Source organism: Epargyreus clarus, unplaced genomic scaffold (assembly GCF_041222505.1).
Source record: "Epargyreus clarus isolate Ecla_fem2 unplaced genomic scaffold, WU_Ecla_fem_2.2 ptg000014l, whole genome shotgun sequence".
Classification (NCBI taxonomy): domain Eukaryota; kingdom Metazoa; phylum Arthropoda; class Insecta; order Lepidoptera; family Hesperiidae; genus Epargyreus; species Epargyreus clarus.
The window spans coordinates 14193987-14212275 of NW_027332222.1; the positions used below are offsets into that span (position 1 = coordinate 14193987).

General features: G+C 39.5%; 1 protein-coding gene across 8 annotated transcripts in view; it reads left to right on the plus strand.

Moving 5' to 3' along the window:
* LOC140746953 (transcription initiation factor TFIID subunit 4-like) overlaps window positions 1–12698 on the plus strand; it is a 29193-nt gene extending 16495 nt beyond the window's left edge. For 3 of the 8 annotated variants that reach the window (XM_073079137.1, XM_073079142.1, XM_073079141.1), the window contains 6 exons: window positions 599–670; window positions 1628–1977; window positions 5720–5915; window positions 7476–7649; window positions 8369–8524; window positions 10155–12698. In XM_073079137.1, the coding sequence (XP_072935238.1) occupies window positions 599–670; window positions 1628–1977; window positions 5720–5915; window positions 7476–7649; window positions 8369–8524; window positions 10155–10286 (1080 nt within the window). In that variant the 3' untranslated portion in view covers window positions 10287–12698. The remainder of the gene's footprint in view (window positions 1–598; window positions 671–1627; window positions 1978–5719; window positions 5916–7475; window positions 7650–8368; window positions 8525–10154) is intronic. The other 5 variants (XM_073079140.1, XM_073079144.1, XM_073079139.1 and 2 more) reach the window with 3 other exon arrangements.
* The last annotated feature ends 5591 nt before the right edge of the window (window positions 12699–18289 follow it).

Consider the following 18289-nt stretch of genomic DNA (forward strand, 5'->3'; position numbering starts at 1 on the left):
ACCTATAATCTAAATATCTAACACTTGTCGCTCCGCGTATGATATGTACGAAAACATATATTGCAATTATTACCAGAAAAAAGTCCAATAAAAATATTGACTATAATTGGCTTTTAGTTGATCTTCCCGCACATTGGATTCATAGTTGTCAAAATTTTAAACATGATACGTGCTACCACCATCCGCATGTGCATGCACGTCGGACTAAATCTAACAATCGATGGACAAACTTATTCTGGAAGCTAAATCGCTTTAGTTATTATTCCTGGTTGATAATTTGAAGAAGATATGGATTAATTGTAAATCCAATCTAGTGTGATAGTGGAAAACCATAACAAAACATGTCGGCGATAGTCGCAAATAGATTAATTTATACTTGAAATCATTTTACACTGGTAAACTAGCTTTAGACTAGCATACATTTTGAATATTTTTTATATGGATGAATTTCATGCTGGGAAGAATAAATACGGCAACAATTAGTTGGTACGTCGTTAGTTCTGAAACTTTATGGAGATATGATTCGGCTATATCAATTACAAAATATATACTGTTCTTATGTAAAATGTTATGTAAATTTTAAATTTCATAACACTAGGATTCACCGAGTTATGTTGAGCCGCCGCTCCGAACCTACCGGGGCGCGAAAGAGACCCAAATCCTAGCCCAAGTTAGTCTCAGACCTTCGTCGTTACATTATATATTATATGTAATATAAATGTGGAATGAGTAGTATTCTTATGTACACCGCAAATTATATGGCATATAAATATTTATTACACTGTCATTATGTAGTATTTTTTGCCACCTTGCGATTGTTTTAGTACTTCTCTAAATTGTGGCTGTAAATACATGTAGATTTTCGTTTTGTTTTGAAAATTGAGATCAATGTCCAAGATTGGCTTCTTTGTGGATGGAGCACTTAATAATAATACATTTTGTTAATAACGAAAACTACAACAAACACTGCACAATAATATTAGACGTACATCTATGGATACTGTTAGTAGTCTGTGTTGTTCATCGTTAGATGTTTGTGTTCTTTTTCATTCATGGTTTTATTACGCAAATCAGAAATAAGGTAAGAATAATGGCATGTTAATTTGTAGTCATCGCAATTAAAGTCCAATACTTCATTCGGCGCATGTATGTCTCCTAAATTATTAAATATATTTTCTTCCAAATCTTGAGATATATACTACTAGAGTGTATATTGTAAGAGTACATGTAGTTAATTTGTTGCCTGTTCAGTGTTTAGAAGCTATATTCGTGTGTATGGCGAATGCAATTAATTGTATATATTGTAAATATAAAATAGATCACATATTAACCCTTGTTGTAATACTTAACTTTCATTACGCATAAAAGTAATTAACAAATAAGAATAAAATTAAATTATTTCTGATTAAATTGTGTGAAGTACTGATTTCAATACATTGCACTTGGCCAGTCATGGATTCAGCAAAATTGTTGTAAAAAAGCAACCAAAAAGTTACAGTAAATCGTTAGCTCCTATTGGCGTTATATCGATATGACAATGCCATTGGCCATATTGGCGAGAATAACTTTACATTTTGTAAGTTGTACGTCTCTAATAATTGGATTTTATAAAGTATACAATTTTCAGCCGAAGCCATCTCCTAAAGCGGGGGGCACGATAGCCGTGCTGCAGAACATTGCCGTTCACCCGAAGATCGGCGTGAGCAAGGTGGGCAAGACGATGACCGTAAACAGCAAGGCGGGCTTCAGCCGCCCCGGGACCAGTAGCGCCGCTCTGTCCACGGTGCTCACTCCGGGGAAGTCTCTGCTTAAGGACAAAGAGAAGAAGACCGCAATGCAGTTTACACAACCGTTCGTCGACGACAAGATGGCCGGTGACGACGATATCAATGACGTAGCCGCCATGGGAGGAGTCAACTTGGCCGAGGAGACGCAACGCATTCTCGGCTCCACCGAGATGATTGGCACACAAATCAGGTATGGGAGCCTAAAGAATAGTGACATTATTCTAGTTCATGTCTAATTCGGTATGACTGTAACGTATTCAATGTCGTCGTCCCAATAGGCCAATCATCCTGAATGGTCCTTCATTTTTTTTTTATATATTTGAGCCTAACGATAAAGCAGACGTGCTACCTGATGAAAAGTAGTCAACGTCGCCTATGGACATTTGCAACACCAGAGGAGTCGCCAATGCATCGCCGGCTTTGAAGGAGAGCTCTTTTTGCACCTTTTTTTGAAGAGCCCCATGTCATAGCGCTCTGGGCATACCTCAGGAGGAAGTTCATTCCACATCTTGCACGTTCGTGGCGAGAACGTCAGTGCAAACCGAACCGTGGAGGACCGCCATGGGTCCAGTTGATGTGGATGGAACTTCATCCTTCGGCGAGTGGTGCGATGGAGGAATGGTGATGTAGGCACCAGGTCAAAGAGTTCCTCGGAACACTCGCCATTGTAAAGCCGGTAGAACGCGCAGAGGGAACCTATGTCCCTCCGTAAGCTTAAAGGTTCTAACTGATCGGTGATCCTGGGGTCGTTGACGATTCGGATAGCGCGTCTCTGCACGGAGTCAAGTGGGTTAAGTTGGTATTGGGGCGCCCCTGCCCAGAGATGGGAGCAGTACTCCATGTGAGGTCACACTTGTGTCTTGTACAGCAGAAGGAGTTGCCTCGCATTGAAGTACTGCTTCGCCCTGTTCAGGACGCCCAACTTTCTAGACGCCAACTTGGCCTTAACGTCCAAATGACCCCGGAACTGCACGTCACACGATATGTCAACTCCCAGGATCCCCACACTTTTATCAATGGTGAGTGGAATACCTTGGAACCGTGGCGCTATGACGAATGAGGTTTTTTTTAGCGGTAAACGCGCAGACTTGTGTCTTTGTGGGGTTAAACTCAACAAGGTTAAGTCGACCCCATGTCGAGACCTGCTCCAGAGAATCTTCGATTTCAGACACAAGTCGGATTCTGCTTTCCTCCACGACAGTCCGAGAGGTGTTTGCACGGACTGTGTAGACAGCATCTCCCGTACTATCGTCCGCATAACAATTAATGCTGCCGGTTTTTTGCAACATGTCATTGATATGCAGAATGAATAGTGTGAGAGAGATGTCAGAGCCCTGGGGCACGCCAGCGTTAATAGGCTTCATGTCTGAGCAGCACCCGTCCACTACGACTTTGATTTGCCGCTCAGACAGAAAACTGGCTTCCCATGTGCACAGCCTCTCGGGAAGACCGTAAGATAGAAGCTTCGCGAGAAGGGCCCTGTGCCAGACCCGGTCAAAGGCCTTTGCGATGTCTAGGCTAACTGCCAAAGCCTCACCATTACTCTCAATGGCTTGCGCCCATCGGTGTGTGAGGTACACCAGAAGATCACCAGCTGAACGGCCCTTGCGGAAACCATATTGGTGATCGCCGATCCTCGAGGTACCTCAGGATCTGGGTATTAACAACACGCTCCATTACCTTTGAGAGCAGGGAGGTGATCGCTATAGGCCTGTAATTGGCCGGGTCACTGCGGTCACCCTTTTTGGGAATCGGGTGAACGAGGGCTACCTTCCACGAAGACGGTACTTGTCCTGTGGTATAGGAAAGCGAGAATCAGCGCGTTAAGATGGGAGTCAACTCGGGAGCACACGTCCTCAGCACCACTGCGGGGATTTCATCCGGCCCACTCGACTTCGTGACATCAAGGGACAATAGGGCTCGCCTGACAGCTTTCTGCGTAAAGTGTATATTAGGCATAAAACTCTCACACCGCGGGATGGTCGGCGGTGTGGCCCCCTTGTCATCGAGAGTCGTGTTTGAGGCAAAGAGAGTGCCCAGAAGATCGGCTTTCTCTTTTGCCGTGTGGGCCAGAGAATCATCTGATTTCCGCAGGGGTGGTATTGAGGAGCGACAGAAATTACCCTCGACAGCTTTGGCCAGCGACCAGAAGGCTCGACTCCCGGAGGGGTAACCGAGTAGTCGCTCGCCAATCCTGCCAACGTGCCTAGACTTCGCCTTGGCCATATACTTCCTTGCTGAACGGGAGGTAGCGTTAAGGGCGGTTCGTAGCTCGGAGGTCTTCAGATCCTTGCACGCGTGCGCTGACGCCCAGGCTTGATAGGCCTCTTGCTTATGGCGTGATGCCTTAGCGCAAGACCTATCAAACCAGGGCTGACTCCGCCCACCGACGGACACGACAGAGTTTGGAATGAAGCATTCCATACCCTGCCGTATTACGTCGGCCACAGAGTCAGCGCACGTGCCAGGATCACCCGAGACGAAGCATAGCTGCCTCCACGGGTACGAGGCCAGGAATTCCCGGAACCCGTCCCAATCTGCTGACCTGTAGTGCCAAACTTGTCGCTTCCCCGGAGGTCGGGCCCTCGTGGGACGCGACAAGGGCACAGATGAACTTACCAAGCAATGGTCAGAAGATCCAAGAGGAGCCTTGACCATCACTTGGTAGTCATCGGGATGATTGGTCAGCAGAAGATCCAGCAAAGACGCAGTATGGGTCTCTATATCAGGTACCCTAGTATGACCGGGTACGACCTGGGAGAGCCCATATGCCATGGAAAAGTCATACGCAGTTCTTTCGGTGAAGTCCGTGATTCGGGAGCCTAGCTATTCGATATGGTGAGCATTAAAGTCACCCAGAATCACCAACTCCGCCGATGGACACTGCTGCAGCATTTTGTCAGTCCCCCACTGGACGTGCTCAAATAGTCGAGTTGTCTCAACATCTCCGCTGTAGGACCTATATAGGCACGCGTAGACGCGGGTCTGCCCCCCAATATCCACGCGCACCCACAACAAGGATAGGTCCTTGTCTTCAAGGCAGCTGAGATGGCGGCAGCAGATATCGCCCCGAACATACACACATACCCCGGCTCGACGCCTAAAGGCATGTTCTAAACTATAGCCGGGGTAATCTAAATACGAGGTATCGCCCAAGGGCGATATCTGCGTCTCCGTCAAAAAGAGGAAAGCCGGCTTTGCCGTCTCAAGGTGGTGATGGACGGCATCCAGATTGGAATGGAGCCCCCTGATGTTGCACATGTCCACAGTAAGTCGCCGTGGAGGAGGTCGCCGCTGAGTAAACTTTCTTCTTATTAATCTGCCTTTTCATGGTGTTGTATATAGAAAGAGAAGGAACTAGAAGGGATTTGCGATGTTCCTTCGACGCCTCACAGGACAAGGTGCGGGTCTCCTAGCGCCATGCTCACAGTGGTAATGTGGGATGCTGGCGCGGGGGACGGAAGGGCCCCCGGTCCCCCCCGTGCTCGACTACCCGGCTCCACTCCGGTTTCTTACTCCGGCAGCGTAATCGTGCAACGGGATTTTTCGCCGGTTGGCGGGACAGTCTCCCGGGCCTCTGGCCTCCCTGGCCTCCTCAGCCCGAGAACAGTGTTGCCCGGGTTCGGGTCACTAACTAACCGGCGGGCGGCCAGCGGACAACCGTTTCACCGGGTCTCCCTGGCCCCCGCGCCAACGCACCACGCCACCGGGGGAAATGACGCTTAAAGAGACCCACCGGACCCGAGAAGTGCGCCGTCGGAAGCACCACAAGAGGATGAGAATGGGGGGATAAGGAGATGGACTGGCTCCCAGGCGCACTACCGAAACACGACGAGTCGTTATTAATACGTACACATGTAGATATAGAATATATATTTTATGTGAGCAACTATATTTTTTTCACATTCGATACTTACAGCTCGTGATTGCAGGTCGGTAAAGGACGAATACTTGACCCCGGTGTCGGCGATGCAGTTGCGACTGAAAGCGATCTCGACGCAGAAGGAACTGGAGGAGCCCGCCGCGGACGTGGCGGCGCTGTGCACGCACGCGGTGCACGAGCGGCTCAAGACGCTCGTGGAGAAGCTCGCCGTCATCGCGCAGCACCGCATCGACCACGTCATCAAGGTACGTCACGCTGCGAACGCGTGTCACTCGTACGTGTACGTGTACGTGCGCGAAGCGATCGCTACGAACTATTTGATAGCCTCAATTTAACGGTGACAGGTACTCACATTCCGCGTAAGAGTTTGAATTAGAACATGTCGTGTCAGATATTTTTGTTGTTTCGCAGTAATTCAATATTAAAGGATTTTAGATAATGATCTGTACTTTTAAGTTGAAATGTACCCTTGTAGTGAATAATATGGGAATTGGCTTATTATTTTCACGGTTTCTGATAACTAACTTTTATATGCAGGCAACAACTAATCTCTGTTTATTATGATGGTTGGTGCGACGAAACCCGTGCCCTGGAATGGGGCGTTAAGATTTCTTCTAGATTTTTTTTTCTTATGGATTTCTTGTTCCTGAAGTGTTTGATATGTTGCTTGCATACAAAAAATATTAAAATCCCCTCTAGCTCTTAGGTGTAGTAACTTTTAATATTCTATTGTAGGAAGAATTGGAAATACTTAAGTTCGAAATACATGAAAATCCCGTATCGGTGGAGCTTGCTATTCCTGAAAGTGTATCAGGTGAACCTGTTGCATTTGCTCGCTTTCCCGTACAAATGGTATCCATAGAAAAAGACGAAACAATAGTTTACGTACGCTCTCGGCCAGCAGTATCGAACATCAGTAGCAGTTGCCCCTGACTCCAGTTTGTGTGCTTAGCGAATACTCTTTGAGGGACAGTAACAGCGACGCAAGTGATTATATTGTAATATTTGACGAGATTTAATAGTCCTTCTCCTATACCGCTTACGTTATTGTTAATTAGAGCAAAGCATTATTTCTTTAATAAGCGCAATACTTTTTGTAATATTGTTTTAAATTTTCACTGTTTTTAATTTCGAATTTCGATGTTGCCATGCGGATGCGACGTTCAAAACATGTATATTTATTTAATTTATATAATACCCATAACGTGCGAAAATAATTACCTACGGTATCTATCAACGGTAGTGCACTAAACCGAAAATAAATCCCCTTATGTATGTATAACCATTGCTCGAGTATATAGTTGTCTTAAAAATCTAAATTATTATCTTAAAAGTAATCATAATCAGTCATACTCCATTCAATGGAAAAAATCATGGTCAGCAAAAGGACTTATATGGAGTTATTGAAATGAAATGAAATATATTTATTTTATATAGGCCAACGACGGCACTTACAAATTGTCAGGTATTGACAACGAGGAAGATTGAGCGAAGTATATAACATGTATACTGTTGTTTACATTTTATACATCTCTCAATAGCGAGGCGTCGACTGGCGCTGGCAATAGCTGCTGCATCGGAACTTAATACTGCTTTAGCAGTTTTTTTTGGGGTAATCGTTTTGGTTAAAACAAGTCACCTTGAAAGTATTTATATGTGACTGATTTTAAATTGTTTGTATTGCCTTGCATGTCCCATATATTGTTTTGTTGTTTTATTTTACATTAATAAAAGTAATATTTGATTAGTTTCGAAATTTATAGAGTGACCAATGCACGTGATATAATAATCAGTTATCTCGGCAGACGGATCCGCGGTATGAACCGACGCAGGATGTGAAGGGGCAGCTCAAGTTTCTGGAAGACCTGGACCGCATTGACAAGAAGCGGCGCGAGGACTCGGAGCGCGAGATGCTAATGCGCGCCGCCAAATCCCGCTCCAAGAACGAGGACCCCGAGCAGGCGAAGCTGAAGGCCAAGGTTTGTATATCAATAGCATTATATATCTAACAATAAGCCATAATTGTCCCGAAACTATAATTTCTTTACAAATCTTGTTTATCATTTTAGCGTTGCAATAATGTTGTCGCCACTCGGTAAACACTACATAAAAACAACAAAGTGTGATTTTGTAATTTGACAATAGTAGAACAATAGTAACCTTTGTGGTTTGACTCCGGCGGCACCACCGCTACAGCTATTTCCATATAATAATAGCAGTGTTAAGCGCTGCTGTGTTCCGGTTTGAAGAGTATGGTAAGGGGGACGTACTTTTCTTATCCGCATCTGTAGGAATATAATTCTATCTGGGGTTGATTACAATTGTCCATGGGCGGCAATGGCTACTTACCATCAGGTGGAGTGCATGCTAGTCTGCTACTCCTATATTATAAAAACAAACATACAGTTTCTGGTAAAAACACACTATAAAATAATATAACTTTAAAATATGAACTATAAATCCAATGAAGGTTAAAGGGACGTCAATTAATAAATATGTAGTGCCCGTGATTCTTTCATTCGTAAGAAATCTTCGTTTTATGTTTACCATCTTATAGATTATAAAGTTACAAATCTCATAAAACATTGTAACAATATTATACCGATATCGTCGCACTTTCACACGAGCCTCTACTATTCAGCGAACAACGTTACGGATGAATCTGTCACGAGTAATATTAATTTTGTCGATCCAACAGGCGAAGGAGATGCAACGCGCCGAGATGGAGGAGGCCCGGCAGCGCGAGGCCAACCTCACCGCGCTGCAGGCCATCGGGCCGCGCAAGAAGCCGCGCGTGGACGCGCCCGGCGGCTCCGGCGACGCCGCCTCCACGTCCGCGCAGGCCGCCGGATATGTGCGTACACCATACATTAGTTAACATTCATCGTCATCATCGACGACCCATTGCGCTGTTTGTCCACCAACCACGATACCGACCCGACACCGATAATTAATGACGGCGCCGAAGTAGCGTACATACATTTGCTATAGCAGCTTGTCCACCGAACGTCCGTCACCCGAGCACCGTCATCCCATAGTAAATGTATGTGTACGCTACTTCGGCGCCGTGATTAATTATCGGTATCGGCTCGGTGACGGTGCAGTGGACAAACAGCGTTACTGTCCCACCACTGGGCACGGGTCTCCTCTCTTAATGAGAAGGATTAGGCCATAGTCCACCGCGCTGGCCGAGTGCGAATTGGTAGACTTCACATACCTTTGAGATATTTTTTTTATAAATCTCTCAGATATGCAGGTTTCCTCACGATGTTTTCCTTCATCGTTTAGCAAGTGATAATTAATTTCTAATACGCACATAACTTTGAAAAATCAGAGGTGCTTGTCTGGGATCTGAACCTCGGACCCCTCGATCGAGAGGCCGAGTTTCTTAACCACTAGGCTATCACTGCTTTTTAAAGCTTTAGTAAACATTACTCACTCCTAACAAGAAAACGTAACCAGTCTTGACGATTGATATGGTTGCGTCAAAAAGTTTTGCCACGTCTTCGTGCTAAAATTTCCCTAAAATATTTGAAATACTTATTTATTTATTACGTAAGTTACGCCGTATTAATTATTTATTCGTAAACTTTCTCTAAAAATGTTTTTTATTTGTCAAGAATTCAAAAAATAACTGACAATTCAGCCTTTTGTTGCTTCATTCAATTTCAAGGCGGCGAAGTATCTTTACTTATCAAAGGCGTACACCGATAGGTTTACATTGGGATTGCAGAATTGCACACATTCAACTTGTGGATAGCGGCTCACCATCGGAAATTTAACTTAAACCAGGGTGGGTTTAATGATCGTTGATTATTTTTAATTCAGATAAATATATGTTATATGTGTTATAAATGAATAAGTTCTTTATTGGTTGTTCATTCCATAATTAATAACAATTTTTGAGAAACTTGTTGGATAGACCAGGAGGAGGTATTGAAAAAAATATTAACTCTATTTTAAATGTTTCAATGGTATTTCATTTACAAAAGTTCTGACCAAGCGACATTTGCTATTATAAGATTCATTTAATTGGCGTTTATGAAAATTGGCCACTAGTTTTATGCGGCTAGTCACCCATTTTCACCGTCACAATCTATCATCCGCACCAAATATTCGCCCCCTTTAATGTGTTAAAAATAGATGATTTGCTTTGTTTGAGATTAACATAACAAGGATGATGTAAATGTTCTATTTTTGTTATAGATTTCTATTTCTTGTTTCCTATTTATTGCTTTAACGAACAATCCTCAAGAGATGGAATCGTAATACATACATGGATTTTTGATGAGAGAATTTTGGCCATTATCACTTTGTATCATATTTTCTTTCATTTATATATTTCGTTGATTTCAAATCCCGATTGCGAAGTCAATTGATTTTTTTCAGTAATGGAAATCCAGTATGGACTGTAGCTCCCCACCTACCGAAATAGACAAGCACTCCAACTCGTTGAAACTCATTCCGTAATTTCCGTTTTCCAGCAGGCGGGCCGCAGCCAGTTGGCATTACGTAGCCGGCTGAAGCGCGTCAACCTCCGGGACATGATCTTCCTGCTGGAGCAGGAGAAGGACACGCGACGTTCTCTCATGTTGTACAAAGCCTACCTCAAGTAGAACATCCACTCTCTCTCTCTATTTCACGTACTTCGTGACATGTAATGAGCTCAACAACTATGTTGTGAAATATGAAATGAAGAAAATGCACATAATTGAATTCGATTTTTTCCAATAAAATCTTTTTATTTTTAATAAAGAATAGAGTTACCAACTTAAAATCCTGTGGCTTTGACACGGTCACGATTAACTTATTTGCAAGATTTCTCATCATTTCTGTATTTGATAACTGTAGGCATCCGACGTGATTCCTTAAAGCTGTGGTGGATGACACCTGAGCCAGACTTCCAAACAGCTACCATCACCTCCCAATGGAAGATGTCTCGTTTCGGACAGTGTTTGGTGGTTTATCTTCATAAACTTTAAGATTTATTATATTTTCATTAAAATAAAAGTATAAAATGCTGCAGTCAGCCACCTATTTTGTTTGTGACTTTAATTTTGATAAAACTGTTACGATAAAATGTATTTTAAATATATATGTTTCAAGTAGCAAAATGTTTGAAAGTGGTAGAACCCTTTGTGGTTCTACCACCACCACCACCGCCCGGCACCACCGCCACATATTTCTGCCTCATAGCAGTGGTACGCGATGTGTTCTGGTTTCCGAGGCGTTCCAGCTTAGTCCTTAAGGGTAGCTGTGCATCTGTGGCCGATTTCAGGTAGGGATATCCAATCCTATCTGAAGTTGATTACAGATTTCCATGAGCGACAGTAGCTACTTACCATCAGGTAGACTGCATGCTCGTCTGCTACTCCTATATTATAGATGTTGTATAATTGATCTAAGATTGGTCTGTGTAAATAAATTAAGCCTACATCACTACGCAAAATATCTATATAATTTGATTTATTAAGTTTTTTTTTGTATAATATTGGAGTAGTTACTACTTATTTAAAGTAGAGAAATATTTTACTGTTTGAAATATTAACAAACTGCGTATTTGAATGGACAATCATGTTTCTGAAATCATTTTTTCAACTATAAAATATTCACTTTTGTCTACAATATGTTGAAGTATGCATATAAAGTGTACACAATATGTTATAGTAGGGTTCATATATTAAGTATAGTTATTATAATTTAGATTATAAATCATTTACCAAAGTTATTGATAGGTTTACATTCCATTAAGTAATACTTCAATGATTAATTTGTACCCCAAATAATTAAGTTAATGTTCGCTTTTACTGGAGCGAGAGAATCGCGATGAGTCCGCGCTATCTCCACGAACGAGCGATTATTCCGCCAGCGTATCGTCATGATGCGTCAAGCGTGTCCGCGACGCCTCGTAACGGAGTCGCCGCATTTCCTTAACGATGCGTTGTGCTTTAATTTCTTGAAAGAATTCCAGAAGAGACCTGAAATGACGCTGCGTTTGACAGCGCGCCGGCCGCGCACTCGCTGCGAGAGCGCGATAATATCGCCGCGATTATCTCGCTTGTGGAGACAACGCCTAAGTTATTTTACAAGTTGACGTTTGATGTATATCATTGAAATGCAATGAAATAAAAATGAAATGAAATGATTAAATCATATTATGCCAATTGTCATAGCTTGTAATTTCATTATGTCTGTAGAATGATATTGAGGCCAGAATATAGGAGGAGGTGTTATGTTTAAGGCCTTGCCAATAAGAACGCGTATTTTAGCGCCGCGCTAGACGTTAGCGCTAGAAGTAAATCCTAACGCTGCGCTCTAGTGCCGAGTGTACTGTATTAGCACTAAGCGGTCACATATAACGTGTACGCCTGTCGCGGCGCTAGGCGTTCATGTCGCCGGGCGTTGTATTTTTTTTACAAATTAGCGTCATTATTTGGGAAAATTACGCGCGGGCGTACGAGTACGCGCTTTCTGTGTGGGCGCTTTCTACTAACTCAATACATCAGGATTTACTAGCGCTGACGCCCTAGCGCGGCGCTAGATTACGTGTTCTGTGTTGCCAGGCACTTATAAGACATTGTAGATATTTCTTTATATACTTATTCATCTTTAGTGTAGTATATTTATGACCTAGCTATTAATAATATTAGATGTTCAGTGTAACTGTACTTGTCATATAGAAACCATATGTTAGTAAGAAGTATTCAAATATTTGTCAAAGAAGTTATCTTTAAACCTTACATATTTTATTCGAGTCTACAACAATGGAGTCATAAAATTATTAAAATCTTGGCATCCCATATGTATTATCAAAAAACAAAATCGCGTTTAAACATTGAAAAATAAATGGTTAAATTCAATTTTATACAAAGTTCAATGAATACATTTTGTTCAATCCATTTGTATGAGTCTCAAAAATTAAATTTCTACATTTGAGTTTGACTAAATCTCTTGAATACTTCATACGATATATTGAAAAAAAAAGCTTCGATTTTCAAATATTGCTAAATAAATTTGTAAAAAATCAATGAGTTCTTATTTGCCATGTTTATTTCCCTTGCGGTTTAGCCTTTAGTTTAACCTTTTTCGATTTTTATTTATTATTTTAAAAGAAGCATATTTTATAAGAAGTAAATATTAAAATGACGTAAAAAAAAACTATTCAGTTTCACCCGTGTTTAAAAGTGTAAACATTCTGCATATTATTTCATACGGTTATTTTTGCGCAAACAATTCTGTTTTAATAAAAGTACCCTTATAACATCGGTTATCTGCCAGTAAAAATCCCGACAAAATCTGTCCAGCCGTTTAAAAATTAGCCAGAATAAACAAACTGACAAATTTTTTTTGTAGTATAAATAGTCTTTGTAAATGCATTTATTAGAAAGTTATTTTGATATTACAAACAGACATTATTTATTTGTATAGGTAAATTTTGCCACCTAATGCGCAAATATTATTTGGCCTACCTATAATAATAGAATGTGTATATTTATCTCTTTCCCGAAGATTTTTATTTTTTTCTTAGAAAATTTGTAAAAAATACAACTTGTATAAAAATTATGTAACATTTTAAATATGGCCAGAATCCTACACCGTTGCAACCAACAATTTAAAATGTTTTTCAGTCTCTTTAATATCATTATCTATAATATAAAAAAAATCTGTTATGTGTAAAGCCGTAAAGAAATGCTAGTCATAGAGACAGAATACACACCTAATGTAGAGTGTGGTTAAATAGTGTATTTTAAATATAACATTATATTATCAGTACAAACAACATAGGTAAACAATTGTTTACCTATGTTGTTTACTAAAAATTTGGCATTTGGAATTATATTTCCTTGTATTATTTTCCCTGTTAACATGAATTATTATTATTTTAAATAAAAAAAATATTTAAAAAATCAATAGTATATTGTAACTATTGATTAAGTTAATGATTGAACTAATGAATATTTGCAATTTTGTAATTAATGACTACTTGTAGTAAATCGACGAGGAATCTGTACGAACAATGGTAAGGAGGATAAAAGTCGAAGCCGAAGTTTACAAAGGTTTCACTCGCTAGCGACTGCGTTTACGCAGTATATTTTAATATATGTATGAAAAATTTTACAGCGCCTCTGGTGGTTACTTGTAGAACTAAAATCCGTAGTATGAGCCACTGCACGTAACTCGATAGGTAAAAAACATATCGAAATCAAATCGCTAGCGAATGTCATTTTGATCTATTGCCATACAAATTCGGTACCATGAGTCATTAATTTGATATACGTTATCAAGAAATACCGTGTCGATAGTAGTTCAGTTATTCACTAGCAAAATTGGGTATAACAACAGTTTCCTATTTACAATTTAATTTGATTTTGTGTACTATTTGTGAAAATAATGTCGGCAAGAACATATTTAACATGCAACATGTTAGATGCGGCGGCATATAAAGACGAGCGATGGGAACAAAGACCATTTCGGGTTAATATTTTTGGAACGCAAAGTTTGGAGAGTTGACACTTGACTTTTCACAAGACATGAGAGGCTATAACCCATATTATCATATAAAAATATTGAGGAAAAGTATAATAATATTTTATTTACAATTATATACATTTTTACAAATGTCACTACACCTCACATATTATGTGAGGTGTAGTGACATTCAGAGGAGCAAAAACAATATGTGTTTCAAAATAATTTACAAAATTAATTATTAGTTTATTACTTTTATTAAGAGATATGGACGTATTTATTTTATAAGTTTATTTTTGTTATATTACAATACTAGCAGAACCCGCGGCTTCGCCCGCGTAAAAAATATGATATGACATACAAATAACTGTGTTTGAAGGTGGTAGAACCCTTTGTGGTTCGACTCCGGCGGCACCACCGCTACACCTATTTCTACCTAATAACAGCAGCGTTAAGCGCTGCTGTGTTCCGTTTTGAAGGGTGTGGTAAGGGAGACATACTTTTCCGAGGCGTTCCAGCTTAGTCCTCAGGGGTAGCGGCGCATCTGTGGCCGACCTCAGGTAGGAATATCTAATCCTATCTGGGGTTGATTACAGATGTCCATGGGCGGCAGTAGTCACTTACCATCAGGTGGACTGCATGCTCGTCTGCTACTCCTATATATTATTATAAAAAAATCGTAAATTTGTACCTTTAACAATTTTAACGATAAAGTAGTATTAATATTTCATTAATAAAAGCTTTCTTTTTTCGTCACTGTGTACCTAAATTGGTCAAGCTTTCTTCAGAAACATACACTAAAACTCTAATTAGCGGACCTTAATGAAACTTTCTTTAAAATATAAGTTTCATGTAGGATGCAATAATTATTATTTACACTATTCCATAGGAACCGTCCATGTTATATGGGGCCTTACATACAGTGGTTCTTTCCAGGGTCAATTGGCCGTTGGCTGGGCGGTTAGAGCTCCCATTCTTGCCGCCCGCAACTCCAGAAGTCCCCCTTTAGTCTCGTACGACAGGCAGGGGATACTGTAGCCCTGTTCTAACCCAAAATTTTAATCCAAGGTCTATGTGTCTACCACATCACCATCACTAGGCCAATCAGTAGGCCAATGTGAATAAAACTACGCATTATCATATATGAAATTTGCATCCGTCCACGTTGTCGTGTATTTGTCTGAATAGACGTTATCTGAAATTTCACGTTTCTAACTTCGAACCTAAAAGATTCCCGTACACATACATATAACACTCCTTTTACCTCCTTAGTAGAATTTCAAAAACATTCCTATGTACATATGCATCAATAAATACTTTATCAGCAAATTTCTGAAAGCTAATATTCAACACCACCACCAGATTTTTTTTTTTTTTAATTTCATAATATTTAATATTGCAGCAGCCATTAAAGTACACACATTGTGAAAATTTGAACTGTCTACCTCTAACGGTTCAAAGGTTAGTTGGAAAAATATCGAATAGCAGTTTGTTGTATTGGGACCCCTTGTTGTTTTCAACTTTTTTTATTTTTAGTATTTGTTTTTCTAGCGGCCACCGTTATGCATCCTCTGTAAGAATTTCAAATGTCTATCTATTACGGTTCCAGAGAAAGAGCCCTGTGGTACACGGACAGACGGACAGGCAGCGAAGTCTTAGTAATAGGGTTCCGTTTTTATCCTTTAGGTATGGAACCGTAAAAACCGCTGTTCTGCACTTCAGCACGCGCAATACATTCCCATGTTAAAAATATATGTTACGACGGCCCATGGAATTTCGCCCTACACTAAACCTCTCTGCACTTTGTTCTTTTTCCAGACACGCCAAAGGAAGTAACGTCAATAACGGTTTTTAAAGAAACTTTCTTTACTTATAGTACCCTAACGGGGTTGATTGTTAAGTTGCTAAAAATGCTGAAACAGACGTGTAAACAGAAAGGCATAATGCAAACACCCTTTTATAGCCGTCTTAAGGGTTGATCTAAAAAAGCAGTGACCCAGATGTTTCATTGAGTCTAATGATAATTTTTCATAGTGTTTGCTTCCAAATTAACGGATATAAAATAAAGTTCCAACCCCTATTTAACGACCTTAAGGGTTGTTTTATAAAAAATGGAAAAATAAGTGATATATTATTTACAACCAGAAAGCAAAATACCAATTTTCATAGACTTTGCTTCATAATCGGCTTACTTCTAAACAAACTTTCAACCCCTATATTGCCCACTTAGGGGTAAATTTTCCATAAATGGTGTTAAAAAAGTTCAATCATTCCCAACCAGAAAGCCAATTGCCACTTTTTACAGTCCTTGCTTCCAAATTAACGGTTTTTGAAATAAAGTTCCATCCCCTACTAAACGTCCTTAAGGGTTAATTTTTCAAAAACGGTTAAGTAGGTGTTCTATTATTTTCAAACGGAAAGCAGAATACTAAATTACATAGACTTTGCTCTAACAGCTGCGAACTTCTAAACGAAGTTTCTACCCCTATTTTATCCTCTTAAGGGTAGATTTTCCATAAACGTTGTTAAAGAAGATCTATTATTTGGTACCAGAACGCTAAATCTTATTTTTACAGTCCTTGTTTCCAAATAAACGGATTTTAAAATAAAGTTCTATTCCCTATTAATCGAACTTAAGGGTTGATTTCCAAAAACGGTAAAATAGGTGTTCTATTATTTTCAATCAGAAAGCTGAATACCAATTTTCGTAGACATTGTTTCAAAATCTGCGGACTTCCCAACAAACTTTCAACCCCTATTTTACCCTCTTAAGGGTAGATTTTCCATAAACGGTGGTAAAAAAGTTCTATTATTTCCAACAGAAAAGCCAAATGCTAGGTTTTATAGTCCTTGCTTTCGACTTAACGGAGTTTGAAATAAAATTCCAACCCCCATTTAACGACCTTAAGGGATGATTTTCAAAAAACAATGAAATAGGTGTTTAATTATTTTCTATCGAAAACCCAAATACCGACTTTTATACAGTTTACATCAAAACTGGGGGACTTTCATACAAACTTACAATCCTTATTTAACCCGCATAAGGGTTGATTTTCCAAAAATAATGGAATAGGTGTTTAATTATTTTCCATCGAAAACCCAAATACCGATTTTTATAAAGTTTACATCAAAACTGGGGAATTTTCATAAAAACTTACAACCCTTATTTAACCCACATAAGGGTTGATTTTCCATAAACAGTAGAATTAAAGTTCCACTATATCTAACCAGTAGAGCAATGGCCAACTTTTAATCGAAAACCCAAATACCGATTTTCATAGAGTTTACATCAAAACTGGGGGAATTCCATACAAACTTACAACCCTTATTTAACCCACATAAGGGTTGATTTTCCAAAAACGGTAGAACTAAAGTTATTTTATATTTAACCAGTAAAGCAACGGCTAACTTTCATAGTGCTGGCTTTCAAAATAGCAAAATTTAAAATAAGCTGTCAACCCCTATTTAACCACCTTTAGGGTTGATTTTGGAAAAAACCCTTAGATTAGATTCTTATTAATTTAAATCAGAAAGCTAAATACCAATATTCATCCAGTTTGCTTTAAAACTGACGGACTTTTATACTAACTTTCAACCCCCATTCAACCCCCTTAACGGTGGAATATCAAAAAATCCGTTCTTAGTGCGCATCTACATTATAAAATGAAGCTATATTTCAAATTTCATGATTGTAGCTTCAGTAGTTTAGTCAAAACCTTGATTAATACGTTTTGAACGTGAGTATCTTTTCGCTTTTATAAATATAGATTAATCTTAAAGTTTTAGATTATCTTTAATTTAAGTAACATATTTAATTTCTTTTAGAATTGTAGATTAATAATAATAAAAAAATATTAGTTAAAAGTACTATTCAATTTCTTTGATAAAAAGAAATTAAAATCCTTTCATATTCATTCAGATAAAAGTATTTGTTTCCATCACGATATCTAGATACTTGCCTCAATTTAATTAGTTTCAACACATGCAGGTGTTGAAACTAATTAAATTGAGAATTTTAAAATTAGAGATGCGTATCTGACATCAAAAACTACGTATAATATTTTTTGTATTTCAATTTGTCATTGTTTATCTTTGACATTCATATCATTATTATGATAATTATTATTAATGATTGTTGCGATGAACGAAA